This window comes from Perognathus longimembris, chromosome 15 (assembly GCF_023159225.1).
Source record: "Perognathus longimembris pacificus isolate PPM17 chromosome 15, ASM2315922v1, whole genome shotgun sequence".
In the NCBI taxonomy this organism is placed as follows: domain Eukaryota; kingdom Metazoa; phylum Chordata; class Mammalia; order Rodentia; family Heteromyidae; genus Perognathus; species Perognathus longimembris.
In genome coordinates, this window is record NC_063175.1 from 54343975 (window position 1) to 54371568 (window position 27594).

General features: G+C 43.9%; 1 protein-coding gene across 2 annotated transcripts; it reads left to right on the forward strand.

The window, feature by feature from the left end:
* The first annotated feature begins 676 nt into the window (after positions 1–676).
* Socs6 (suppressor of cytokine signaling 6) lies at positions 677–27181 on the forward strand. 2 transcript variants are annotated; one of them, XM_048363221.1, is made up of 2 exons: positions 677–796; positions 21764–27181. In XM_048363221.1, exon 2 carries the CDS (start codon positions 21891–21893, stop codon positions 23493–23495), a length of 1605 nt encoding a protein of 534 aa, XP_048219178.1. In that variant the 5' UTR covers positions 677–796; positions 21764–21890; the 3' UTR covers positions 23496–27181. The 2 variants fall into 2 exon arrangements, with proteins under 2 accessions (XP_048219178.1, XP_048219180.1); XM_048363223.1 differs by lacking the exon at positions 677–796 and adding an exon at positions 893–913.
* The last annotated feature ends 413 nt before the right edge of the window (positions 27182–27594 follow it).

Below are 27594 nucleotides of genomic sequence, written 5' to 3' on the forward strand. Positions count from 1 at the left end.
GCATGGGATGATTCATGCCTGTAAACGCTAGCTAGCTACTCAGGAGACTGAGAAACGAGGATCAAGGTTCAAAGGCAACGTCTGCAGGAAAAGCCATGAGAATCTTACCTGTCGTTAAGCAGCCCAAAAAGCCAGAAGCGGAGCTAGCTGGCCTGGAGTTTAAGCCCCTCCTACTGGCACAGACCATTAAAGAAAAGAAAAAGAACTGTTTCTGTCACCTGAGGACCCAGCTTTCCTGGCTAATAAGCCAGACTTCTGCTTAGATGAGCATTGTATGGCCGGGCATTTACGAGGGAGGACGGCAGGAAGGCCGGAGCTAGGGCTGGAGGGCGGCCGTCCTGCGGGTGGGGGAGAGCTGGGCTCGGGGGTGCGCTCAGACGCCCTCAAACCCGGGGGCCTGGGAGCCCCGCGCGCCCTTCGCCCTCCCGGGATCTTTTCTCTTCTTTGCAGCTCAGGTCCTTTTGGTTCCAGCGCGCCAGCCACCCGACTCCCCCCCCACGAAGCCCCGCCCCCACGCACACGAAGCCCCGCCCTACGCCCGCGAAGCCCCGCCCCCTACGGCATCCAGCCCCGCCCTCAGGGCCGCGCAGCGGGCGCGGGGCGGCCCCCTCGCCTCACGGCACCGCTCGCGCTCGGGCCGAGGCGCCGCCGCGGTCGCGCGCCCTCCCGGAGGAGGAGGAGGAGGAGGAGGAGGAGGAGGAAGAAGAGCCGGCGGAAGGAGCGGGAGGCGTCGCCGCGTGAGGGCCGAGCGCGGCAGTGGCGCCGGCGCTGAGCGAGGAATCCGGGCCACGGCCGGGTGAGCGTCCGCGGGCCGAGGGGCGGCGGGGCGGGCGGGGCGGGCGGGGCGGGCGTCCTTCCTGCGTCCGCGTCCCAGCGGCCCGGCACGCCGGCCGCGGGCCTCGCCTCCTTCCCGGTGGGGGCCGCGGGGGGTCGGGTCCGGGGCTCCCGCTGAGGGGCTGGGCGGGCGCGAGGGCTCGGGCGCCGCCGCGGGGGCCGGGGCCGGGCCGGGGGTGAGGGGAGGGGGGAAGGTGTCCGCGAGGGCCCGGCCTGCGCGGGGCGGGCGGCGCGTCCGGACCCCGGGGGGGGGGGCGGCTCCGCGGCCTCGGCGCGCCGGGCCCGGGCCGCAGCCATTGTTGCCCGCAGCCCGCCGGGAGCGGCCGGGGGGGACCGGCGAGGCCTGGGCGGCGGCGGCGGCGGCGGCGGCGGGGCCTGCGCGCTCGCGCCCGCCGCGGGCCCCGGGGCGGGGAGGCCGCGTCCGGAGCCGGCCGGGCCTCGGGGCGACGGGACGGGGCGGGCGGCCGCTCCCCAGCCCGGGCCGGCTCCGGACGCCGCATTTGTTTTCGGGAGTTGAGACTTGGGGTGGGGGTGGGGGGGAACCCCGTGAACGGGACGGGGACGTCTCTAGGGACCGGGGGCCCGACGGAGAACTTGGGATCGGTGCCGGCATGCGCGTGCCAACTCGGCGGCGAGTCGGGGCGTGGGGTTTGGGGCTCCCACCCGCACTTGTTCGCAGTTCAGAGGTCGGTGGGAACGTGGGGGTGCACCCCTGGCTTCCGGCACTACATAGATATATACACACGCGCATACATATATACACACACATATACACACACGATGTCGAATCCAGCCTTCCTGTCCACGGGAACCGGCACGTGCTAATCACAGGCACGCGAGGAACACCCGGCCCCGGGTTCTTGGAACCGAGTACATTTGCGATCCGACGAAAGTAAGTAAACTTCTGCCCCACTTCCAGGTGAAGCGCCTGCCTGCCTTGGGCTCCACCCTCACCGGCTGCACTTTACCTGGCCATTCCTTCTTTTTTTTTTTTTTTTGTAACCCAGTCTTGCTTTAGAACCGTAAAGATCTTTTTTATTTTTTTTTAAATGGTCTTCTTTTGCGAGCACAGAAAGCAACGCGAAATAATCCACTTTGGTTTCTTGAATCAATGAATGAATGAATCCTAAACAGAATATTTTAAAGCCGGGGTGGGGAGTGGGGGGGGAAAGGGAGAGTCAGTGTTATTTAAAGAGAGGCGGGCGTCACAGGTCAAGTCTAGTAAGACTGGGACTGGGGGGGGGCGGGGGGGGGAGCTTTCTCCAGGTCGTTCTGATTGCTCTTCAGTCCTGCGCCGTGTGCCTGCTTGTGGGAAGGTTGGGGATCCGTGCTACCCCCAAACTAGGTCACTTTAACCTCCCGGTGCCACCAACCACCCTCCCTAATTCTTGTCTTGGGCGGTGGGGAGGGGGTGCGGGGGGGGGAATGAGGGCTTCCTGGGACTGGACTTGGTAGGGGTTGTTTGCAAGAGCTTGCTAGGTCCTTTACCTGTTTATTTTTGGTACTCCATTTCTTTTGAAAGACATTATCATCATTATCATGTTTAGGTTCTGACATTTTTAATTGCTGGTGGGCACCTGCCTTGCCCCTTTCTTTCGTGGAGGACAAGCTGGCCTTCAATCCGACCTCTTCCCGCATCAATGCCTGCCCTCCCTGGTTAGGCCATCTTCCCGGAGTGGTGGGGAAGGGATTTCAGTGCCAACCACAGCACTGGGTGTTGTGTGAAGCCCTGCTGACTGCGTTCTTAGTTGTTTTGTCTTCCTATGTTTTTATCTAGTCTTGCTTCAGAATTGAAAAGGTCTTTTTTGTTTTCCTTTATTTTTTTTTTTTAATTAGTGGGCCCTGAGATTTGAACTGAGGACCTCACACTTGCAAGAGAGGCCCTATAGAACTGAGCCATGTCCCCTTGCCTGAAAGGGTCCTCTTTTTAGAAAAATGTCCTTGTCTTTCTTTTTAGACCGCCTTGTATACCTTCACTCCTTAGAGAAAACCCTGCTGGTCTCCATTATGGCCACTCTTTTGGGAACTTTTGTGTTGCTGATAGTCCATTTTATTTTCCTCAAAGAAGTAATTGTGAAGTCTTACTTGAAAGTCGTAGGCCATGAAAGAAGAAGAAATGTTCATTTTTGATTTTTTTTAGTTACTGTTAGTCTTTAAAATGTGCAGTTATAAGAAACAGGATGGTGTGTGTGTGTGCGCACACGCGCGTGCGCCCATGTATGTGTGTGTGTGTGTGTAGAAGATGATCCCAAGTGCTTTCTGGTATTTGTAGTTCATGGGTGGATGTTGGTGCATCCAGTTTTAAGGTCTGATAAGGGCAGGTCAGTCAGTGACCTGGAACTCAGATGAGCATTCTTGCCGTGTGCTGTCTGCTGCTCCCTTTGCAGTAGTGAGGGGTCTTCAGTGTTGGTTCTCTGTTGTTTTTCTGACTTTTTGCAATTCTAGAAATAGCACTTACATCTCTGGTGCCTGAGCACTTTTGCAAATTTACTGCTTTTACAAGGGAGACATTTCTAATACCAGCATTTGTGGTAGGATGGGGATACTTACAGGATGATGGAAACAATCATACACATATCAAAAGAGAAACAGCGGTGGAGCATGTTTAGTGTTGTCTTGAGAATCGCCTTGCCTTCTTGTTCTTCAGGGTGATTTGTTATGTGCTTATGTCTTGGTTTAGCTCTTCATCGTGAGACTTTAGGCCTGAGATTACAGCTTACTTGCACTGTCCTCAAGGACTTCATGATGATAAACACACACACACATGAAATTCTTCTTACTGCACAGTTGTTGGTCTTACTGGTGTCCTGATAGGTCATGCAAGATGTCAGTGCCCGCCAGGGATACCTGGGGTGTATCACAGCAACCATCGGCTATAGCTATGTGACTTGAACAAGCATAGAGTTAAGTGAGAATGTATTATATTTAAGTAAGTCGAGACTGTTAAATCAGGCCCAGGATTTCTGCACCCTATCTTTCCAATTTTAGTCTGTGAGCTGCCAAGTACCTTATCTTGAACCCGGCTACACCCTGCCTTTCTGCTCCTCATTGTTGCATGCCGCTCCGGCCTCCCTAGCCTTGACACAGGAGCTGTTTGCCTACAGTGTCCTTCAGTAGCTCCTCAGAGAGCTAGTTTATTCCCAGTCTTCTCGCTTGTGTCACCACCTCAGAGTTGCCCTCCCCGAGTTCCTTACATACAACTCCTTCACAATCCCAAGGGTTTTTTTTTGTTTCCTTCCTACCTCTTAGTACTATTTATGATGATTTTGTTTCTTGTGTCCACGTCTGGCCTGGTCCTACCCATGTTATGCGAGAGTGGCATGCTTGCTTACGGTGGTCTCTCTCTTTCCCCTTTGTGTCTGCAGAATAGCTCATGGAGCTCAGCCACTGAGTGGGGATCTCGTGTGCAGAAAGGTTGTTGTTTACACTTTTTTTTTCTACACACCAAATGCAAAGATTTGCTGTGTAGATTTTAGAAGGCTCCTGGTGTTTTGTATTGTTTTATTCCTGACTGAGCTGCTCCGCTCAAATTAATAAATCATAACACTGATAGAATAAAAAATCTTATAACTCCAAATGGCCCCATGCAGAGAGCACCTTTTCTTCTTGTGGAGCTGTAGCGCACCTGTGAGTTGACTGATGGACCAAGCAGGCCCAGGGTGGATAGGCACTGGATAGATGTCCTTGCTTCTGGAAGTGTGTGGACAGTAACCATTCCAGAGCACATTGTCTGTGGCCATGCTTCACACAGCTGTTCAAGTCCAGAGTCGGCTTCTAGAACTGTTTGATGTTCTTCTGACATAATCAGGCAAGAAGGGCAAGCAGATTTGGTATTAGCCAAGCCAGAAAGTAGAAGACTTAAATTGGACATCTGTCATGGGTAGTCAATCAAGCTTTGAATTTCAACATTTCCATTTTACAGGGTAGCCTTTTTTAAAAAAATCATTTTGTTTATAGAATAATTGTGTCTTTCTCAGAGTTGGTATACAAATTAAATGAGACACTGCAGGTAGATACTAGGTGCCTGGGATACAACAAGTGCTTTAATATTAATTACTTTACACTATATTCGTTACAAGACTGTTGTGACTAGTGAACAGCCCTTATGTAAGAGACTTGAGCTTCCTTGTGTGAAAGACGGTGAGACGAGAAGGACAACAGTGGTGGATGGCCACCGAGGCTCCCGTGGAGGGACAGTGACACCGTGCGACGCGTGTGGTGAAGGGGCACAGGACCCTGTGTCTGTCGCCCTCTCGCTGCCTTGCAGCTGCTTCTGCCCTGAGGGTCAGACACCTCTTCCTCACCGTCACTCTAGAATGCTTCCTTACACTCATGAACGGCACTACCCGTGGAGACTGGTGTGGCGAGGCACGGTCCAGCTTTCCAGAAACCCTCTGTGAAGCAGCAGCGAAGACAGGAGGAAAGTCTGGATTTGGGTTTCGCCTGAAGACTGGGAGGCAGTGATCTGAGCAGCAGAAAGCCCTGAGGGTGTCATGATGCCATCTTGAAACTTTCCACCAGGTGAAATTTGGAGAGGTGTCTGAGGACATACAGCAATTTAGTGACAGCATGAGTGAGGTTGTTTCTCATAGGTACACCCGTGCTTAAGAAGGCCGAAGAATAGGTGGTTCCTGTTAGGTACATTTGTTTTGGTACTTTGAGGTAGTTTAGTTTTAATCTTTACAGTTATTTACCCAGAGCATCTAGTCCGTGCTCCAGAGAGTCAGAGCTTGGGTGCTGCTTGTGGTGAGTGTAGGCTGCTCTTCATGGTAGACCTTATTTTTCTCTGGTCTCACTGCTGACATGCTGAGTGGTTGAAGGGAATAGGCTATACACACTCAGAGTAAGACATGTTCTCATTGGGTAGACCTACCACTTTGTATGTTGTTTCCCTGGTGTATAATTTGTTTTGTTGTTTATAAAAATGAAGGTACCTGTTATTATTAAAGCATCACTTTGTTTTCAGTTAAAATATTACCACCTTTAACAATAGTGTTTTATTTTTTTCCTTGTGTAGGTCCTGGGGCTTGAACTCAGGGCCTGGGTGCTGTCCCTGAGCTCTATTGCTTTGAGCCACTGCTTGACTTCTGGCTTGGTTAATTGGAGAGAAGAGTCTTGTGGCTTTCCTGCACCAGCTGGCTTCAAATTCTGGTCCTCAGATCTCAGCCTCCTAAGGTGTTAGAGGTCTAAGCACATGAACCACTGGCTCCCAGCATAATACCGCTTTTAAGATAAAAAAAGAAGTGTTTTATTTAGGGATTACATTATTGCTGACTATCAAGACTGAGGGAACTAGTACCAACGTTTAGGACTTTACCAGGATCTTAGTGTTTTTATACGTTTGCGTAATTGCCACATTTTAGGCTTCATCATTTACAGCCCATGTTCATCTTTACACAGATGATGAGGAAATGAAGACCAGGGAGGCTAAGCAGTCTGTCCAGGGTCACATGTCACATTGCTAGCAGATCTCAGAATGGGATCTGATATACACAACTCTTTTTACCCTGCATGCCAGTGTTGTAATTTACTCCTGCAAGCCTGGATTCCTGTCTTCATAGAGAATGTTGCAATGGAGTTGGCTCTTGATGGGTGGCCTGTGTTGCCTGGGGAGAGCAGCAGAAACTCCTACAGAATCTGACAGGAGGAATCTGTGTCATCAACTTAAATAAATACTTTTCTGCTCTTTGCTAAGTAGAGCTCCTGTTTCCTAGTTTACATTCTTACTTGTGATGGAGCTTACCCTCCTAGACACTTCATGAGAAAGGTGGAGGAGACACACACACACACACACACACACACACACACACACACACACACAGTATTGGGTTTGAACTTCAGGCTTTGTGCTTGTTAGACAGGCTCTCTACTGCTGAGCCTCACCTTCGTTCCCCAAATCCCCTTTTCTTATGAGACCTTGTGTTTCAGAAAATGTCTTGCCCCAAATGTTTGATTTATAGTCTGGCTGTGTACAGAATCACAGGTTACTGTTGTAGTCAGGATAGAGAAGGCGACGCAGTCGTGACAGATGCACGTTGCAGTCTCAGTGCACCTCTTGGTTTTCACAGTCTCCAGCATGCCTGGCTCCCGAGAGCTCTTCCCCTTCGCCTTCGTCTGTTCTCATTCTCACTGCCCATCCTGTGGCTCCCTAGCAGCTGCGTGGGAACCGACAGGTTACACACTGAAGTGCTCGGCCAGCCTGTACCATATTAACATCATTAACATTGGATGTGGCTTGTTTTCTAGTTTTCATTGCTCTCTGATGGTGGGGAGTAGGGAGGGCAAGGTGGAGATGAATAAATATAAGGAAGTACGCATTTTGCCAGGCGGCAGTGCTCACACCTGTGATCCTGTCTACCTAGGAGGTAGAGATCTGAGGGCAAAGGTTCAAAACTAACCCAGGCTAAAAAAAAAAAAAAAAATCCCTGAGACTCCAATTAACCACCAAAAAAGAGCTGGGCCTAGAGCTCCAGGTGGTGGTAGAGTGCTAGCATTGAACACACCAGGGACAGTCAGTGCCCGGGCCCTGAGTTCAAGCCCAGGACCGGCACACACACACAGGTTTCCTTCCTTTTTTCCTTGCTGGGGATTGAACCGCAGAGGCTCTTATATGGTAAATGAGCATTCTGTGACTTAGCTACATGCCTAACCTATAGCTTCCTTTCACATGTTCTCTTTCCTCCCTTTTCCCTCTCCCTGCCTCTGCTTACCTTCTCCTCTCCCTTTCACACTTCCTTTTGGCAGTACTGGGTTTGAAGTTAGAGCCCCAACCGTGCTAGGCAGGTGCTTTATCTCTGAGTTACGCCTCTGGCCCCTTTTTGCTCTGTTGTTTTTGAGATAGAGTCTTGGCTTTTCTAGGGGCGTGCTTGGACTACAACCCTCCTATTTCTTGCCTCCCGTTGTAGGTAGGATGACAGGTGTACATCACTACTCCCAGCTTTTGTTGAGACACTCTTCTGAACTTTTTCTGCCCAGGCTAACCTGGAACCTTCACATCTCACCCTCCTCAAAATTATAGGACGCTGTGCTTTTTTTTTAGAGAAAGTATTTGGCTAATATCAGTGAATATTAACACCTTTGCTTTGGAGTAAAACCATGCCTAAATTTTGTTTAAACAAAGGTGATACATTTTCAGTGACCATCTCAAGCTACATCGATGTCACTGAGCTCTGAGTAACTTAATTTATGAAATGTCTGCTGATTCACAGTGGATAGCATGAATAAATTTAAGTTGAATCATTTTAAGAGCATCAAGAGATCTCATCTTTGGAAACTTAATAAGTGGTTAGTTTTGACAGTCACATTTTACAAAGCAAATTATCTTTTCCATTGTGTAAGTTTATTATTCACTTAATAGGCTGTATTATTAATTTGAATAATTATTGCTTTCCGAGAATCCCCTGTAGCTTTAATGATGAATGAATGAGATTTAGCACGGGCTCTAATATACATTTAATAATAACTTATACATGGATTACTTTTGGTATTTTAATATGTCTTATGTGGAATTTTTTTTTGTATCTCAAGTCTGCTGTTCTGAAACTCTGATCTTAATTCGAGTGTACTTTAGAAAAAGATTATTTTTAACTGAAAGCTTATATTCTTCAGTATGAAAGAATGAAAAATCTTGTATGCATAAGCATTTGAATGATTAACATTGTTTGTTACATTAGAGAGCTCTGAGAGCAGCCAAAGTAGTTTTGTTACTTTTCAGACTTAATGTACATGTTGCTTTTCAGAAGTTATTTTTTGTCTTTTAATTGTTCATAATTTAATAGTACTTTAATAAAAAACTAAATTTTGAAAAGAATGAAAGCTGTTGGAATTTCATCATATCACTGTTTGCTATAGTTGTACCTCTGCCCCCAAGTAAAAACAAAACAGCCAACCATAGGTATTATTTGAATCCTGCCTAATTGTCATAGTTGGCCAAATATTCTTAAAGTCTTACCAACTTGGTATTTATTTTTATTTTTATTTTTGCCAATCCTGGGGCTTGGACTCAGGGCCTGAGCACTGTCCCTGGCTTCCTTTTTGCTCAAGGCTAGTGCTCTACTACTTGAGCCACAGCTCCACTTCCGGCCTTTTCTGTTTATATGGTGCTGAGGAATCGAACCCAAGGCTTCATGCATGCAAGGCGAGCACTCTACCACTACACCATATTCCCAGCCCCACAACTTGGTATTTTAATCAATAATGTATACTATTTCATAGGAAATGAAAATTTTGAAATTTTAAGGAAATTTGTAATATTAGCTAAAATAATTCTGTTGGCATATATTAAAATGTTAGTTGATCTAGGTGCCAGTGGCTTATGCTTGTAATCCTAGTTATTCAGTAAATTGAGGATCAAGGTTCAAAGCCAACCCATGCAGCAAACCCCATGAACTCTTATCTCTAGTTAACCACAAAATACCTGGGGTGGAAGTAGGATTCAAGTGGCAGAGTGCCAACCTTGAGCAAAAAAGCTCAGACCTGAGTTCAAGCCCTTGGACTGGCTCACACACACAGCAGTTAGTTGGCTTTATTTTTCTTCTTTAAGCAAATAACTGCTTATATATTTATTTTTAGTGTTTTTTCTTTTTATTGTCTTTTAAGTAGTTGTGCACATGACTTGCCACTTATCAAACCAGTTTGTGAATATGATATATCTTGTTTTTGTTTTTGTTTTTTTTTGGCCAGGGTTGGGGCTTGGACTCAGGGCCTGAGCACTGTCCCTGGCTTCTTCCCGCTCAAGGCTAGCACTCTGCCACTTGAGCCACAGCGCCGCTTCTGGCCGTTTTCTGTATATGTGGTGCTGGGGAATCGAACCTAGGGCCTCGTGTATCCGAGGCAGGCACTCTTGCCACTAGGCTATATCCCCAGCCCAATATGATATATCTTGATCAATGTGTTAGTTGGTTTTAATTTGCAGTTGTCAATTATAATAATTTTGTCTAGAGTAGTATTTTATATCTCTCATTATTTTTCTTTAATTTTTTTCCCTTTATTGTCAAAGTGATATATTTCTTATTCTTTTTTTTTTTTTTTTGCCAGTCCTGGGCTTGGACTCAGGGCCTGAGCACTGTCCCTGGCTTGTTTGCTCAAGGCTAGCACTCTGCCACTTGAGCCACAGCGCCACTTCTGGCCATTTTCTATGTATGTGGTGCTGGGGAATCGAACCCAGGGCTTCAGAAGTATATGAGGCAAGCACTCTTGCCACTAGGCCATATTCCCAGCCCCATATTTCTTATTCTTGTAGGTCAGGATTTATTACATTACGCTTTGTTTCAGAAAGCATTAAATAGGCATTTTCATACCATTAGCTGTAATTGTACCCAAGTCAGTAGGGTGGAGATGTGGGGTTCATTAATGATCTTAATAAGCTGGGTGCTATATTTCAACATGCAAAATGAGTGTATTTGTGAATGTAAAGCAGGATTGAGAGCAGGATTTAGGAATTAATAGTTACTTTGTAGGAGACTCAGTCCTGGTTCACAGAGTGAAGAAAAAATAGGCTTGTTTTCACATGTTTTGAGTATCAACAGCCAGTTTCCCACTTCATAACCTGGGTGTCTTCACTGGTGACACTTGTGACCCTAAACCTGAAGGTCTCATCCTACATGAGTTCTCCCAGGTCAGATGCCATGGAACTCCCATTACTCTTCAGATTTGTTCTTTGCTAAAGTGGCTTCTAGATCTCAGTGAAACACATTGCCAAGGTTGTTGATTTATGATGAAGAATACCACTCAGGAGGAGCCACCTGGAAAGGAAAGGAAGTAAGGCGAGATGTGGGATTGATGTGGAGTTCTTTGACCAGTAAAGGATTTTTACAGTGCTCACTTTCCTACTCTCCCTTCCAACTCAGGTACAGTATACGGCCAAAGTCCAGAGGCCGTCTAGGCTTCCCTGTAAATCACCTGGTTATTGTAAACTCAGGCGTGATTCAAGGGCTTCTCATAAGTGACAAAAGCCAGTAGTACTCCATTACTCAGAAATACTCAGGGTCAGGAACTGGAGACAAAGACCAATTTTTAAATTGTTGTTATTATACCATGCTTTTGAGAATTGTAAGTGCCTAGACATGTAGAAAAGTATGTTAGAAATTTAGTATGTGTATTTATGAAGATAGTGATGGGTTGGTTACGTAAGTATACTAGCTTATAAGCCTAACATGTTAAGATCTGAATTTTAAGAACAATAAGGAGAGATGAATGCTTATTTCATCAATCAGTTTTTCTAAGCCAGGCGTATTGATTTTGTTTTTGATGAAGTCATGGGTGTTTGTTTCATATTTATTTAGCTGGGATGTATTGAACACAGCTAACAGCGAAGGATGTTTAGGATGTTCAAGTAAAGATTGCTCTCTGCAGGATAAACACCCAGCTCTCCCTGTTGTCTGTTGAATCACCTACTTTTAGAGCTGGATGTAATTGGGAGATGGAACCTCTTGCCCACAGAAGCTGAGGCTCTAGGAGAGCCGCTGTCACTCAGCAGCCTGAGGTTCTCTGCTTCTCCATGTCTTGGGGTCACCAGCCTGCAAACTATGGAGAAACCACTTGAAAATTCATCAGCACTTATGCTGTAATTATAAGCCATTCTCAATGGCAACTTTAATTCCATTTTTTTTTAGGTTTGTTCCTATTTCTTCTGCCTACCTTTATTGCTATTCATTTATTTCACCTCAGTTTTAAAGTAGAGCTTCTTGTAAGATCTATAGGCCATGCAAGAAATGATTATCCTTGCGTTACTTTTAACTGCACGTACTTGTCTAGAACTGCCGGGTTTGTTTGATGTTTTACCTTATTCCCAGGCTAGCTGGTCAAGCTACCGCAGTCTTAATGTATGCTGTCCAGCCAGTATCAGCGTGTGTCCCAGGTCCCTGGGCACCAGGGCCTTTTGGAGAGGAGAGCGTGCATGGAGCCAAAGAGGAAAGGAGTTCAGTAGTTAACATGCAGTTGCAGTAAAGTGAGAGAAAATGGTATTGGGTCTAGAGGTAAAAAGCGATTGGATTTCGCATGGTGTGAAGGTAGCTGAGACTGGGACTTTTAGATGTGAGGTAAGCTTAAAAATAAAAAGCAAGGAGTCAGGGCTGAGTCTGGAGGTTTTGATCTGAGCAGCTGGAAGATGAAGTGTAGGAGAGGCTTCAGGTAGAGCCGGTTTGGGGGAGGATGGCAAAGATGTAAAGGTCAGGGTTAAATGGGTTACAATTCTTCTGTCTGTAAGATACCCAAGTGGCAGTGTCAGGAAGGCACTTGAATGTAAATAGTCTGGAAGAGATAGTCTTTCCCTAGTCAGGGATGTGAGTATGGTTGGAGGAGAGACCGGCGTGGACATGCTGGACACCCCATCATGAGAGGTCAGGGGGAAGCCAGCAGAGGAGTCTGAGCCGTGATCCGAGCCCGTGATGTCGTGTAGCAAACGGGAAGTCCCAGCAAGTCAAGGGTGTCAAGTAAGACTTCTCAGAAAAGGCTAAGTAGTGATGCCAGAGTTTATGTGTGCTTGCATGGCTGTAGCAGATATGAAGAGGAGGAATCTAGCTGCTGAGCTTACTCAGTTTTCTCCAGGTATTCTGCCACAAATGGAATTAGGGATGGACCACTGCAGTTGGTGGGGAAACGGGGGTCAAGACAAATTTGTTTTTAAATGAGACGGTTTTTAGGAAAGACCCAGCAGGGCCGATTGTGGGAAACGTGGCATCCCACGGGGGGGGGGGGGGGTTCTTTAGAGCTAAAGTGTAAGTAGATATGGAGACATTCTATAATGGTAGAAATTGCAAAGCCCCTCAACTAAGATTAGAGACGGTATGATGACATGCTGAGGGGTGATGAGACGTGGTCAGCAAGAAGAGGGAGTGGGCGTGACCCAGGAAAGGAGTTTGTTTCCAGGCAGTACTGAGGATCTGTCTGAGGATTGAGACCAGAGTAGGACGTGAGCCCCAGCCATGCTTAGCCGTGTGGGTGCAAGCCTGGCGTAGGCGAAGTTGGACCTAACGTCGTCAGGTTTTGCCAGGGTGGAGGGAGGGGATTGAGGTGTGTTCAGGGACTTGATTACAGTGATTAGTTGTGGAATATAAACAGTGGAGTAGTAGGGGGAGTGCCCCTCCACCTTAAATGTTCAATTTGAGTTTGGCCAAGGTCTTTGAATAGAAGGAGAAGGAAGCGGCAGTCTAGGTTTTACCGAAGCGAAACTATGCTTCTATTGACATTATAAGTGAAAGTCAAGAAAGACCTTTCATTTGCTTTAACTTGATGATTTGCGGGACCATTCCTTTTAAACAATGAAGTTTCCAGATGGATGTGGGAGTCTCAGGCCGGTAGTCTTCCTGTTTATACTTAGGAGGCTGAGATAGAGGATTATAGTTAAAATTGCCAGCGGGGACAGAAAAGCCCATGACTCTTACCTCCCATTAACCACCAAAATGTTAGAAGTCAAGCTGTGGCTTATGTGGTAGAGTGCTAGCTTTAAGCACAAATAGCCCAGGACAGGGCCCAGGCCCAAGGTTCAAGCTCCAGCACTGGCATTAAAAAAAAGAAGTTCCCAGATTCTTATTTCCAGCCAACCAGCCGAATGCCACACTGGAGGTAGGGCTCAAGGAGTAGAGCACCAGCTGTGAGCAAGGAAGCTGAGCAAGACCGACCCCGAGGCTTTGGGTTTAGTGTCCCTGGCACACACAAAGCAGTTGTCAGAGCAAACTCACACACTTTCTTCTTTTTTTTTTTTCCCCCGTCAGTCCTGGGGCTTGGACTCAGGGCCTGAGCACTGTCCCTGGCTTCTTTTTGCTCAAGGCTAGCACTCTACCATTTGAGCCACAGCGCCACTTCCAACTTTTTCTGTTTATATGGTGCTGAGGAATCGCATGCTAGCTAGGCAAGCACTATCACTAAGCCACATTCCCAGCCCCCAGACTTTATTCTTGTAAAAACATTACATATTCACTATAGCCCAGTTTTCCTCCCTATTCTTTCTGTAATATTAAGACCACATGTTACATATATCATTTTGTTTCCTATTTCTTGTAACTAATGAATGATATGAAGCTTCCTCAACTGTAAATATCAAATTTTAATTGATTTCCACAAAGGTCCATTGTTTAGATGTACCAAGATAGTATTTGTTGCTCTTACTGGGTTGGAGGTTAGGATGTGTCCGATTTTCTTTAACTCAAAATTTTTTTTATTGTAATGCAGGGGACATGTTATGTGCATCTGTACCTCTATCTCCCTTCATTTCCTCTCTTCCTTCCCTTCCTTCTTCCTTTCTTTCCTTTTCCTTCCAATTTCCTTCTCCTCCTCCTTTTCCCTCTCATCCCTGCCTCCCTTCAGAATTCAGGAACTTCTCTCACTTGAGCCACACCTCCAGGCCTTTTTGCCTAGACAGTGACCCTCTAATCTAGGCCTCCTGTGAGCATTACAAGCATGTACCATCATGCCTGGTTTGCTCTTTGAGCTAGAGTCTGGCAAACTTTTGTGCTCAGGTTGACCTAGAGCCATGATCCTTCTATCTCTGCTTCTCAAATAGTATTACAGAAGTGAACCACTGGAGCTGACCCATTTTATATGAGGTTTCCAGTTTCCATACACCTTAGTTGGTATTGTTGTTTCAGTGGGTGTGTAGTGGTATCTGCTTGTGGTTTTCATTATGTCTTCTTAATGACTAATAACACAGGTTTAGTAGCCATTCGCATGTTTTTAGTAAAAGACCTATTCAAGCCAGCCCCTCCCTTCTCTCTTTTCCTCTCAGCATCTTACTAATTTTTAAATTTGAGTCATTTGCCATACCCAGTTATAAAAATTATTTAAGTAAAGGACTTGGTATTATGTTATTATGTTTTTTATTTTAATGATGCCTAATTGGTCAGATTTTCTTTTATGTAATATTGTGGGTTTGGTATTATATTTAAGAAACCTTTGCTCAAAACAACAAAAATTGTTTTGAAGTTGCATAATTTTAGCTCCCAACAGTTAGGTCTGTGATTCACTTTGATCTTCTGTATGTTGTGAGGAAAGGGTTTTAAGTGTTTGTTTTTGTTTTTAGCTGTCTGATTCTCATGACAGTAATAATTGAAAAGGTTATCCTTCGGTCTCGGCACTTAGTTTGGACCAGGTAACAATAACTGGTTTGTTTCTCGTCTTTTCCTGTTCCACTGCTCTGCATGCCAGTGTCTGCACCAGGAATACATCATCTTTCAAACCCCATAAGCTCTGTTGAAATCCAATAGTAAAACTTCCTTCTTTGTCAAAACTGCATTTTCATATACATTATAGGAACGATAGCAGATTATATAAAGGAGCCAATAGCCTTTTGATAGGTACTGTTTGGTTTTTATATCATTCTCAATTTGGGGGAAATTGCCATAATGGTAATTGGGTCTTCTCAATTATTTAGTATACTTACTCAGCAATGTTTTATAATTTTGACTGTACCATACTCGTCTTTTCAAAAATTTGAGTAATTTTACTCTTTGATGTGATTATGGAATTATAATTCATTTTTGTTTTGTTTGCTGGCAGTTTTATTGCTATTAATTGTTTTTGGGTTTTTTTGTTTGGTTGGTTTTGCTTTTGCCAGTCCTGGGGCTTGAACTCAGCGCCTGAGCACTGTCCCTGGCTTCTTTTTGCTCAAGGCTAACACTCTACCACTTGAGCCCCAGCGCCACTTCTGGCTTTTTCTATATATGTGGTGCTGAGGAATCGAACCCAGGGCTTCATGTATATGAGGCAAGCACTTTACCACTAGGCCATATTCCCAGCCCCTGTCAGCTTGTTTTGTATGTGTGCATAGTTTCCACACACATACTAGACTGTGTGCGCTATGAAGAAGGATAACTGTGGCTCTTCTTTCCAGTCGGAGTGCGTCTTCACTGTCCAGGCTTGGTGCTGACTTGGGGTGGTGGGCACAGACATCCCGTCTAGTCCACAGTCTCAGGCACGACATTTGAGGCTTTCACCAGGCAGTGCGACATTGCTGCCGCTTCAGAACTGCCCCTTCACTTCCACTGTGAGGAGACGGCCTTCTCTTCTTACTTTTATGTTGAACTACCGTGCTGTGTCTAATGCTTGTCTACAATCATGAAGGTGAACATGATGGTGTTTGTAGTTATTGGTCTATTGTGTGTTAATTATTGACCTTACACCATCTGGAATAATCCCACTTGACCATGATATATATGTATATACATAATACACACACAGACACACTAGACACACACACACACACTCTGCTGAGTTTGGTTTGTTGATATGTGTTAAAGCATTTTGCATCACTGTTCATGAGTATGTTGATCTCTACTTTCTTATGATGTGCTTGGCTGTGGTGTCAAGGTTGTTACTGGTCCCCTAAACATGCAAGGTATTTCTTCTTTCTGTTATCTGAAAGAATTTGTGAAGGGTTGTATGTTTTCTATTTTACTGAATTCTACTCTTTTGAGCTCTCTACTTCAATTGGATTGTTATTCATTTTCTTTTTGAGGGACAGTATGTTTGAACCCAAAGCTTGCTCGCTGGACAGGTGCTGTACTGCTGAGCTACACATTCAGCCCTGCTTTCAGTGGGTTTTTTTGGGGACAGGGTCTTGCTTCCTTCCAGGGCATGAGCCTGGACTGCAGTCTGGCCTGTTTTTGGATTCCTCCCATTGCTTGGATGTCAGACACATGCCCTATTGAGATGGAGCCTCACAGATCTTTCTGCCTATAATCATGACCTCTTCAATCTCAGCCTCCCATGTTGCTTAGGATAGGCTTGCACCATTGCTATAGGTTGAGAAGGGGTTTCATGAAATTTTCTCCATGGGTAGGCTTTGACCACAACACAATCTCACTGTGCAACCCAAGCTGGCCACAAACTTAGTATCTTCTTGCCTTAGCCTCCTGAGTACTGTACTGTGATTACAGATATATACTACCACTCTTCCTTTTTATTTTCACTTAGGATTTTTAGTCTAGCTCATGGGTCTAGCTATTTAGAAGTATTTTATTTTCCCGTATTTAATGGTTTCCTAGATTTATTTCCATTCCGACTATGTAATTTTGTTCCATTCTTGTCCGTCTTTGATCAAAGCTTGTTTAGTTCATCCTAATGAAGAAGAAAAATAGAAACCTCTTCAAATTAGTTGATAGCATTCAAGTCGTAAACAGCCTTGCTATTTTCTCTCCACTTGTTTTATCAGTTAAAAGCTGAGGATCCCTTATCCAACGTGCTTTTGAATCCACTTATATTTCCTGCTTCCTTAGTACACACGTATGTGGGGGGTAATTTTATACAGTATTTTGGTATGCCTGAAATTTGATTGTAGCTGATCACATGAGTTGGGTATAGAATTCTTCACCTCTGGCCAATCTAGGCATTGGATTTTGGATTTTAAGGAATTCCAGGTTATAGATTTTGGGTTTATGAATCCTCAACCTTATTGAAGATTTTGAGTGTTATTATTAAGTTGTGTATGTCTCTTCAGTTGTGTATTTTGGGGTGTTAATGTGAGGAGCATATGCCTTATATCTTCATGACCTGTTTTTGGTTTGAAATGTACTCCATTTCCCCTCTCTGATACTAATATGCTATTCTAGTTGCATAGTTACTAATTCAGCTGTGTAGATGCTGTCCATTTCATAACATTTGCAAATGATATACGTTGTATGCATTAGGTGTAGAACCTTGTAGATGGAACACAGTTTTTCTACTCAGTACAACAATCTCTCCTTTTTGGGTAGGGAAGGCATCAGCAGACCTTTTTTTATTTTTTTGACAGTACTAGAATTTGAGCCTCAAGACCTTGTCCTTGTTAGGTAGGTGGTCTACCCAGCTATGAGCCCTGACTTCCTCTACAAAGATCAAGTGTAGATAAGTGAGGTTTTGTACACCATTGTAACCGTTCACTCATCAATACAACTTTGCACAGATGCCTTGCCCAGAGTTCAGTAGATCCCATGAGCGAATGAAGTACCAAGAGGGCTTCCAGCTGCAGTTACTTCTGGGGTTCCCACTGTCAAAGACCTCCCTTTTTACCACCTCAGATGTGACTCTCCCAATATATACTGCATTCTCCAGCTTCTGTTGTCCATTGTGACTTTGGAAATGATCACACGAGCTAAGGAAGGTTCCTGTGGTTTTTTGGTAAGATGAAGACGGCAAGGTAAAAGTGTATCTGCTTCATTTTAGCAGTATGCATTTTGCTATAAAATTATCCTTTGCATCTGAGTTTCCAGTTAATGTTCATAGAATTTTCAAATGTATTTGGATCTCATGAATTTATTACCTTGTGCTTTTATCTTTTGAATTGTGACTTCTTAAATTCAGTTTGAAACAGTCTCTTACTGTTGAATTTTAGAAATGTAAAGCTTTGAGGCTTGCTGTGAGTCCCACTTAGGGTCCTGGAGAACCACGCAGTTTCACAAGGAGCTTTTTCGTAAGTAGTACACTCATTTATCATTTTTAGATTTTTCTCTTTTTCCTAGAAGTATTTATATTTAGTGATTGCTCATTTAACTTTTATTTTTATTGCCTTGTCAAATAATGATGTCTACAATTTTTGAAAAGGAAGATCTTTCTTGTGGTCTACTCTATTGTTACATTTAATAACTTTCAAGTCTGTACTTTTTACTTTTGTTTATCATTTTCTTGGACTGAAATAAACATTTTTGGTCATTTTGTTCTATTTTATATATAATCATTGTGTTATATCTTTTTAGTCATTTGAAAGTATTCTTTGTACATAATACTGGCTTTTGTGTTATATTCCAGCATCCTGTTGCTAGCACCCCTTTTTCTAGCTTCTTCTCTTACAGGTTTGGTTGCAAAATCATTCAGAATTGGTTTATGTCAGCCAATTAATAAATGTCACTAACTAGAGACTTGTGTATTTGAGCATTTTATTTTAAATGCAAACATGTTAGTATATGCTCTTTGCTTAATTCTAAGTGGGAGACCAGTGTCTTTCCTTTGAAAAAGGTATTGAATAAAACTATCAGTTTGGATTGGGTGATCTGTATCTGTATATAATGCATCTTCTAAGTTTCCCAGTAGGATCTGTCTTTTAAAGAAGATCTAGAAGTTAATTGCATTTACAGAGCAATCTTAGTAGTAAAGCTTAGATTACTTTTTTTTTGGCCAGTCCTGGGCCTTGGACTCAGGGCCTGAGCACTGTCCCTGGCTTCTTCCCGCTCAAGGCTAGCACTCTGCCACCTGAGCCACAGCACCACTTCTGGCCGTTTTTTTTTCTGTATATGTGGTGCTGGGGAATCGAACCTAGGGCCTCGTGTATCTGAGGCAGGCACTCTTGCCACTAGGCTATGTCCCCAGCCCCTTAGATTACTTTTAAAAGTAGTATTTCTTCAGGTTTTTTTTTTAAGAGTGGCTTTTGTCTGTAACTTCAATCCACAGAAAATTTTTAGCCATCTGTGTTTATTATTTAACTTCATTTGGCAAATTTCTCTGAGACTCAGGTTCCTCGATGTCAATGAGGATAATACATCTGTTTTGTTTGTTGAAGTAGAATTGTCTTGCTTTAGGTGTTCAATGATCAATTGACATTACTTAAAAAAAATACTGTGAAGTTGTAGATGTTTTCTCTTTGTAAATCACTCTTCATTTTAAATGCCTAAAGTCTTTTCCCTTGACTCTACACACTATCACTCTATATGTAAACTTAAATTTTTACAATTAGAAAGGCAGAAAGCAGATTCAGAATGTTTACTCGGGCTGGAGGCAGATGGCAATCCTATAAAAAGATGGCATATATTTTCAGAAGTGCAAACAGAAAAATAGATACTCTTAAAAATTCCAGGGTAATCTTTGCCTAGAAAATGTAGGAAAGAGATTAAGACCATATGGCCTAATAGGACTTTTTATAGACTTTAATGTCTAGGACCGTTTCTGCAAACGGGGATGGAGCTAGCTGTCTATGGGTTGGCAGTTTAAAAAGGAAGACATTTCAAGTAGGTAACTTAAGAGATGGCTGCTGAGTTGTGGCAGCGTGGACGGCGGTGGGAAGCAGTACCATTTGAATTTCGCCTCGGAGTCGGGTGGCTCTTCCGCTCTCAGGGCAGTTGGGCTCGGGTGGGAGTCGGGTGGCTCTTCCGCTCTCAGGGCAGTTGGACTCGGGTGGGAGTCGGATGGCTCTTCTCTCAGGGCAGTTGGGCTCGGGTGGGACACAGGCTGGGGCCTAGGGACTTCACAGGGCCAGGTTCACAGGACCTCATCCTCCGGGGATTTAAAGCACTTGACTTTTTTTTTTTGCAATGTATTCATAACTATAATACATGATAGCAAGACTTTTAAAACACTTCTTTTTATGGAGGCGATACTGCTGATCCTGACAAGTTGTCTGATCTGAGTGGTTTTTAGTAAGCATGGTTTCCTTGCAGATTTCATTTACACACCAGCCAACTGCCGTCTGTACCCAGAGTGCTCGTTTGTCCCTCCTCCTCACCTCCTACCTTCTGTTGCCATTATGTTTCCCATGGGTTTGTACTATAAACTTCCATTCATGGATCTGCCCCCTACCGGGGAAGGGGGGGTCCTAAGGGATCGGGCCTGCCTCGTACAATGCATGCATTGAACTGCTAAGGAACCAAGTGGCTCCTCCAGGTGAAGAGGCCCAGCCCCTCACACTGTCTCTCGTTCCCTCTGTGCTAGGTGCTGGGGATGTGGGGGGGCCGAGCCTTGTTCTCAGAGGACTCACTTGTAGACAGCTTCCGTTGTTTCTGTGCGTGTAAGCTGTTGAGGAATGGGCTTCCTGTCACTCCGTGCTGTGTGGCCCCTCCCTCTCGAGTGTCTCAGCACTCAGCAAGGCACTGGGTGGAACAGGTAATTGGAGTTTGTGCCTGAGATAAGCAAGGTCTATACGGAGCAGAGAGGGAAGGGATCGCGGACCTGTACAGTAAGAATAAAAGAAAACCAAGCCCATGCAGGTACAGAAAGGAAGGGGTGGTGAAAGTGGGGTGGTTCTTTAAATACCATCACACAGTTGCCACATAGCCAGCCCCATGGTGCAGGCAGTGACTTCATTGTGGAGGGAAGCAGGATAAAAGTCAGCATGCTGCCGGGCACTGATGGCTCATGGATTGTGGTTCGAAGCCAGCCTGGTCAGGAAATACCGTGAGACTTTTCTTTTTTTTTTTTTTTGCCAGTCCTGGGGCTTGAACTCAGGGCCTGAGCACTGCCCCTGGCTTCTTTTTGCTCAAGGCTAGCACTCTGTCACTTGAGCCACAGCACTACTTCTGGCCTTTTCTGTTTATGTGGTGCTGAGGAATCGAACCCAGGGCTTTGTGCATGCCGGACAAGCACCCTGTTGCCAAGCCACATTCCCAGACCCTGTGAGACTCTTACTGCCAATAAATGACTCACACAAGCTGGAATTGGCACTGTGGCTCATGTGCTAGAGTCCTCCTCGAGAAAAAGCAGCTCAGGGACAGGGCCCAGGCCCAGAGTTCAAGCCCCAGGTCCAGCAAAAAAATAAAATAAAAAAAAAACCCGTGCTGACTGTGTATGTTTGAAGTGAAGGCCTTGCACTGGATAGAAGAGAGCTTTGCCAAAAAAAACTTGAGTCGTGCTTCTATCCTTATTATCTATTAGATTTCTTTTTTTTTTTAGATAAGTAAGGTCTTTTTGCCCAGGTTGGCCTAGAATCACAGCCTTCTTACCAGTGTGCTTAGCTGGGTTTGCGGGGGTGAATCACAAGACTCAGCTTGTGTGTTGAAACAGTCTCAGTAACTTTTTGCCTAGGCTGGCCTTGAACTGCTTGTCCTCTAGAGTAACTGGGAACGGGCCTGAGCTACCATGCCTGGCCAGAGTTGTCATTCCGAAGAAAAGATTTGAAGCTTCATGTTTAAAACCTTTAAGATTTAAAGCTAAACTTGGTGAAATAAAACTTTTCATGGAAGTGTAAAAAATACTTTTTGAAATTTTGTTTTGAAAGTTTGTTTTTGAAATTTTTGTATGTTTTTCTTTTCAGAGAGTGGCTCCAAAGGGTAAATGAACCTGGAAAAACACATAGATGCCGCTTTGCAGCCTCTCCAGATGTTTGGGGATAACACTCCAGAGAGAAACTGATCCCCTTGGATTAGTGGTAGCTAGTCATAATGAAGAAAATCAGTCTTAAGACCTTTCGGAAGTCTTTTAATTTGAACAAAAGCAAAGAAGAACCTGACTTCATGGTAGTGCAGCCCCCATCGTTAGCCAGCGACTTTGGGAAAGAGGATTCCTTGTTTGGTAGCTGCTATGGTAAAGATATGGCCAGCTGTGATCTCAATGACGATGAAAAGGGGGGGAAAAGCAGGTCCAAGAGCGAGAGCCTGATGGGCACCCTGAAAAGGCGGCTGTCGGTGAAGCAGAAGCCCAAAGGCAAAAGCGGCTCACCCTCCGGGGGTGCCGCCGACGAGGACACCTTCTCCTCCTCCTCGGCCCCCATTGTCTTCAAGGACGTCAGAGCCCAGAGGCCCATCCGGTCCACCTCCCTCCGCAGCCACCACTACAGCCCCACGCCCTGGCCTCTGCGGCCCACCCACTCCGAGGAGACCTGCATCAAAATGGAGGTGCGGGTCAAAGCCCTGGTGCACTCCTCCAGCCCCAGCCCGGCGCTGAACGGCGTGCGGAAGGACTTCCACGACCTGCAGTCGGAAACGGGGTGCCAAGAGCCCAGCCTTCCACTCAAGAGTTCTGATTCCCCCACGGGAGACCTGCGTCTCCACCTGGACGATCATGTGCCTGTAGTTATTGGACTGATGCCTCAGGACTACATTCAGTATACCGTGCCTTTAGACGACGGGATGTACCCTTTGGAAGGATCGAGGAGCTACTGTCTGGACAGCTCTTCACCCATGGAGGTCTCTGCCATTCCTCCTCAGGAGGGAGGGAGCTCGTTCACAGAAGAGGAGAATCAGGTAGACCCGGACCTAGTCGTTGGCCCAGAGATCTTTGTGGATCAGTCTGTGAATGGCTTACTGATTGGCACCACAGGGGTCATGTTGCAGAGCCCCAGAGCAAGTCATGACGACGTCCCTCCGCTCTCACCATTGCTACCTCCAATGCAGAATAATCAAATCCAAAGGAACTTCAGTGGACTCACTGGCGCAGACGCCCACGTGGCTGAAAGCATGCGCTGTCATTTGAATTTTGATCCTAACTCTGCTCCTGGGGTTGCCAGAGTGTACGACTCCGTACAAAGTAATGGCCCCATGGCGGTGACGAGCCTGACAGAGGAGCTGAAGAAACTCGCGAAACAAGGGTGGTATTGGGGACCAATCACACGCTGGGAGGCAGAAGGGAAGCTGGCCAATGTGCCAGATGGCTCTTTCCTTGTGCGGGATAGTTCAGATGACCGTTACCTTTTAAGCCTGAGCTTTCGCTCCCATGGGAAAACACTTCACACTAGAATCGAGCACTCTAATGGTAGGTTTAGCTTTTATGAACAGCCAGATGTGGAAGGACATACATCTATAGTAGATCTCATCGAGCATTCAATCAGGGACTCTGAAAATGGAGCTTTTTGTTACTCAAGGTCTCGGTTGCCTGGATCTGCCACGTACCCCGTCAGACTGACCAACCCGGTGTCACGGTTCATGCAGGTGCGTTCTCTGCAGTACCTGTGTCGTTTTGTTATACGTCAGTATACCAGAATAGACTTAATTCAGAAACTGCCTTTGCCAAACAAAATGAAGGATTATTTACAGGAGAAGCACTACTGAAAGATTGAGAACCCTGCATCTTGCACTTTGGGAATAAGAAAAAGAGATTGAGATACAGTTTACAAACTTTCATTGCCATCAAAATCTTTTGCTGCCATAACTATTTTAGTTTGTTTTGTGTGTGTAAAAGAGTCATCAATTTCTTTAGGGGTAGGGAAATGTCTGCAAGGTGTCGTGGGTTTATTTTGGTTCTCTAAAAAGGGATGTCTTGAGGTTCTAGAAGTGTGAATTATGTTAATTGCAGAATAATCACAATGTGAATTATCAGATTTTCCTTAATCCCCCTAGTCCTTTGCTGCTATCCACTGTGATTTTCATGCATTAAAAGCACATTTCATGTGTATTCAACCCTAAGTTGAATGAAAGTGAATGAAAATTGCTGTCTTTCAATGGCCCGTTTTCAGATGATAGTGTTGAATAAACATATGTGTGTGATTAAAGCACTGAACACGATTTGTTAATCTCATACTATAAAAAGATTATTCAGAATTATGAATCGGCATAATCTTGGTTAATGGAATGCAAATCTACAACATGTTTTACAACACTTCTCTAAATTTTTTTAAGGTTGTGCTATTTTTTTTTTATTGTGAAAGTTTGGATCTTTCTGTTGCCTTCATTTTCATCTTGTCTTTTTTAATAAATGGCCTTACATTAAAATTGTAAAGAAATATATACCACCAGTTTAGAAATTGTTGCCTTTTCTGTCCTTCAACCCGGGTACAAGTTGGCATAAGTTAAAGAGTTATGGAATCAGAACTGTTGTTTTAGAAATAAACTGTTTTAGAAATAAAAGATAACTGTACTCCTCCTGAGCACTTTTCTGTTATCTAGACTTCGCTTCAGTGTTTCATTGGGGATTTCTTTAGTGAACGCATCAATTTTCTTGGGTGAATTTCATTGTACAACTAATTTCATAAATGGATTCTCTTATAACATTAAAGTTTATATAGTTTTAAATGGATTTGACTATAAAAGCTTGCTGTACTGTTTTTGTTTTATATAGTCACCACTACAAGGTGCTAGATTTGACCACTTGCCCCAGCTTAAAATGACCTATAATTTTTAGAAATTGTGGAACATCCTGTGAAACAAAAAGTTAAATCATATCAACTGTGTGGAAATCCTGTTTCCTGCCATATATGCTACCCATTAAAGATAGGGTTTTCATTTGTGTTTTAGTTTAATTCTTAATTTGCTTTGCATCTCTAGTGGGTTTTTCTTCCCCTCTGCCAGTCATTGAAGGAAGGGTAATATGCCTAATAATTTCTGGTTTCTTTGAAATCCAGAATGTTTATTCAGCCCCGTGATTCTGTGATGTAGTATTTAAAGATTGCTCCAAATCAGAAAACGCTCCTAGTTATACAAGCTTTAAGGAAAATTATTCCATCTTCAATGGAGCACGTCATTTGAGATGTCTCTTCCTTTCGTGACTTCTAGTTTTTCTCGCTCACCTTCCTTTCATTAAATACAAGGGGAAAGGTGGCTTTGTGATTCAAATATAACTGTCTCTTTTCTATGTGTTTCTTCAGGACAGAATTGAGATCCTACCAATAAGAGGCATAATGCCATAATTTGATGTGGTATTTTGACTTAAAGGGGAAAAGGTACTTAATTTTGGTGGAATGTTGATTGTACCTTGTTACAAAGACTCATTTTCTATTATGCTTTCCCCTAATGAGATGGGATATGAGATATACTGTAATAATATAATTTAAGTGTTGATTATAAGCTATTTGGATTAAGAACTATTGCAGAGTTGTAGGCTTGTTATCAAATTAATGCAAGACATTTAGCTATTTTTTTGCGGAATTATTTATTTTTTAAACAACTGAAAATATATGTAGGGTGAGTTGAAAGTCCCTGTGCGTTTGTGTGAGGTCTGGTGTTGTCACAGAGTCGCTGTGTGTTGATGGTAAATTGTCCGGATGGCTTTTCTGCGTGTCCAGTTTCCCATCTGCTGGAGCCCGTGACGCACCGAGCTCTCTGAACCGCCCCCAGGCTTGACTCATGGATATAGGCTGTGTTCAGTTTTTCTCACAGTACCATGTGTTTGATCTACCCATTTGGTGTCAGGACTTACCTTCATTCTCATTAGAATATTTTTAAAAATTGTATTTGGTGTTTTCTGGAAGGCAAGTTTGATGTTGTAATTTGAAAAGCCAATTGTTAATGTTTTTGTGTATTCCCAATACAAAATACCTTAAAGGAATGTGCCCTATCCTAGTCCAGTTTGAAATTGTTAGTTCTTGGAGAAAAGTCAGTGGACTTGCTAAGAAATTAAGTTTACAAACCGAAAGGCGTGTTGGAACATTTTCTGCTTTTGTCTAGATAGAGATCCACTTGACGTCACAGTCCCGCATGATGTGGGCACCTGGCTTCGTGTGACACTAAAACAGGCTGCGAGAAGTGACAATAGGGAAAGACAAGTCCTCATCCTTTAGTGTGTCCTGATAAAATTTGGTTAAAACTTTGGATTCTGTTTTAGGTTTAACCTGTGAGTGATTCTTAAAAACCTGAGTTAAGGAACAAAACGAGAATGCCATATCCGTTTATTATGATCGTTGAAACGGGATTTTTAAAATGAGATATTTGATCACAAAACATGATGGAAGCTGGAAAGTATCTTGAGGCTTCCTAGGACACAGGCATTTTCACAGATAAGAAAGCTATAGGAAGTACTTGAAGATCTCTTTTCTCTAAGCCAAACAGTTCTCTTTCTACTTGGTGCAATAATGAGAAAATTTAGATCACTTATGCCGTCACTGGAAATGACCATAGAACTAAAAAAGTTTTAAGGAAACCAGCTGCGCAGAGCAACCTTTTTCTGTTGAATAAAATTATGTGCCAAAAGTTTACATCATTGGCATATAGGAAATGAAACAATAGAAATGACAGTTTCTGAGCCAGTATTAATTGAAACAAGATCCAAGCTACTCAGATCTTTGTGGTTTCTGCAGTGTCTACTAGTATTACAGGTCTGTCCTAGCAACAGTGCTTTCAAGATTATGGTTTAATTACTGTACGTTTCACGTTTCTGAGAGATACTGCTTCAGGAAAGATTCAGAATAACATGTTTTGATTTCACTTTTAAGTTTTTCATCGAATGTGAAGCGATGATTGAAAATGAAATCACACTACCAGCAATAGACAGTTTTGTTGAATTAGAAGGAACTATCCAGTTCCATAAATTACATTGAAATGATAAAGGCACTGGTACATTAATAATCACAAATTGATTTCTTAGTACTTTTTTAATCTTGTAGAGAAAGTTTTTATAAGCATCCTTTTTATTGATCAATCATAACGTGGCAAAATGTGTATTTGCTGTTTCTGAAAAATGATCCAAATGCTACCTGCAGAGATGAAGAGAAATTCTTAGAAAATTTTGTAATAGTATACATGTTGGGTTAAAAAAGTCTCATAGTTGTTGGAGTGCCATGAAATTAATACTTGCAATCCAGATTGCTGTAGTTTACACTTTTCCTGTATGTTTCAAATCAGGTGTGTACCATTTGTACTGAAAACACCACAGAATGAGCTATCCAAAGTCCATTGATTTTAATACGTGTTTTGGTTTGTAAAAGAATTATAGTAATTTCTTGCACATTTTTGGAAATTAATTGTATAAGAATTTATGTATCTCCTTCTAGATACAGTGTGTAAATAAAAAAAAATCATTCACAAGATCTGCCTTGTCTGTTTAATATCCTAATGTATCATCTGATTTGATTTAGGATGCCCCGTGAAAAGGGAAGGTAGAGTAGGAGCCAGTACATTCCAATACATTTTAGTAAAAAGGGAAAAAGAAATGAAGAGTCAGCCATTGGTGCAAATGCCCCAAAGTACTTAACATAAAGGCCGGTGTGAGTTAGGAGGACATTCTACAAAACAAAAAGACCAAAGTTACCGTAATGATGAACTCTTACTCAAAGAAGGTTAGGCCAGTGATAAAATATTTGAATTAGGACTTTTTTTAAAAAAAAAAAGAATATCCCCTATGTAACCAAATTTTATGGGAATAGACCAGACCATGCAAGTGTATCGATACAGAAATCATTTAGAAATTCTTTCATAGATAAAGATTTCTTAGGCCCAC

What these genes read in the sequence shown, in the direction of transcription:
- Socs6 (XM_048363221.1), top strand. Translation starts at nt 21,891, where the DNA reads ATGAAGAAAATCAGTCTTAAGACCTTTCGGAAGTCTTTTAATTTGAAC.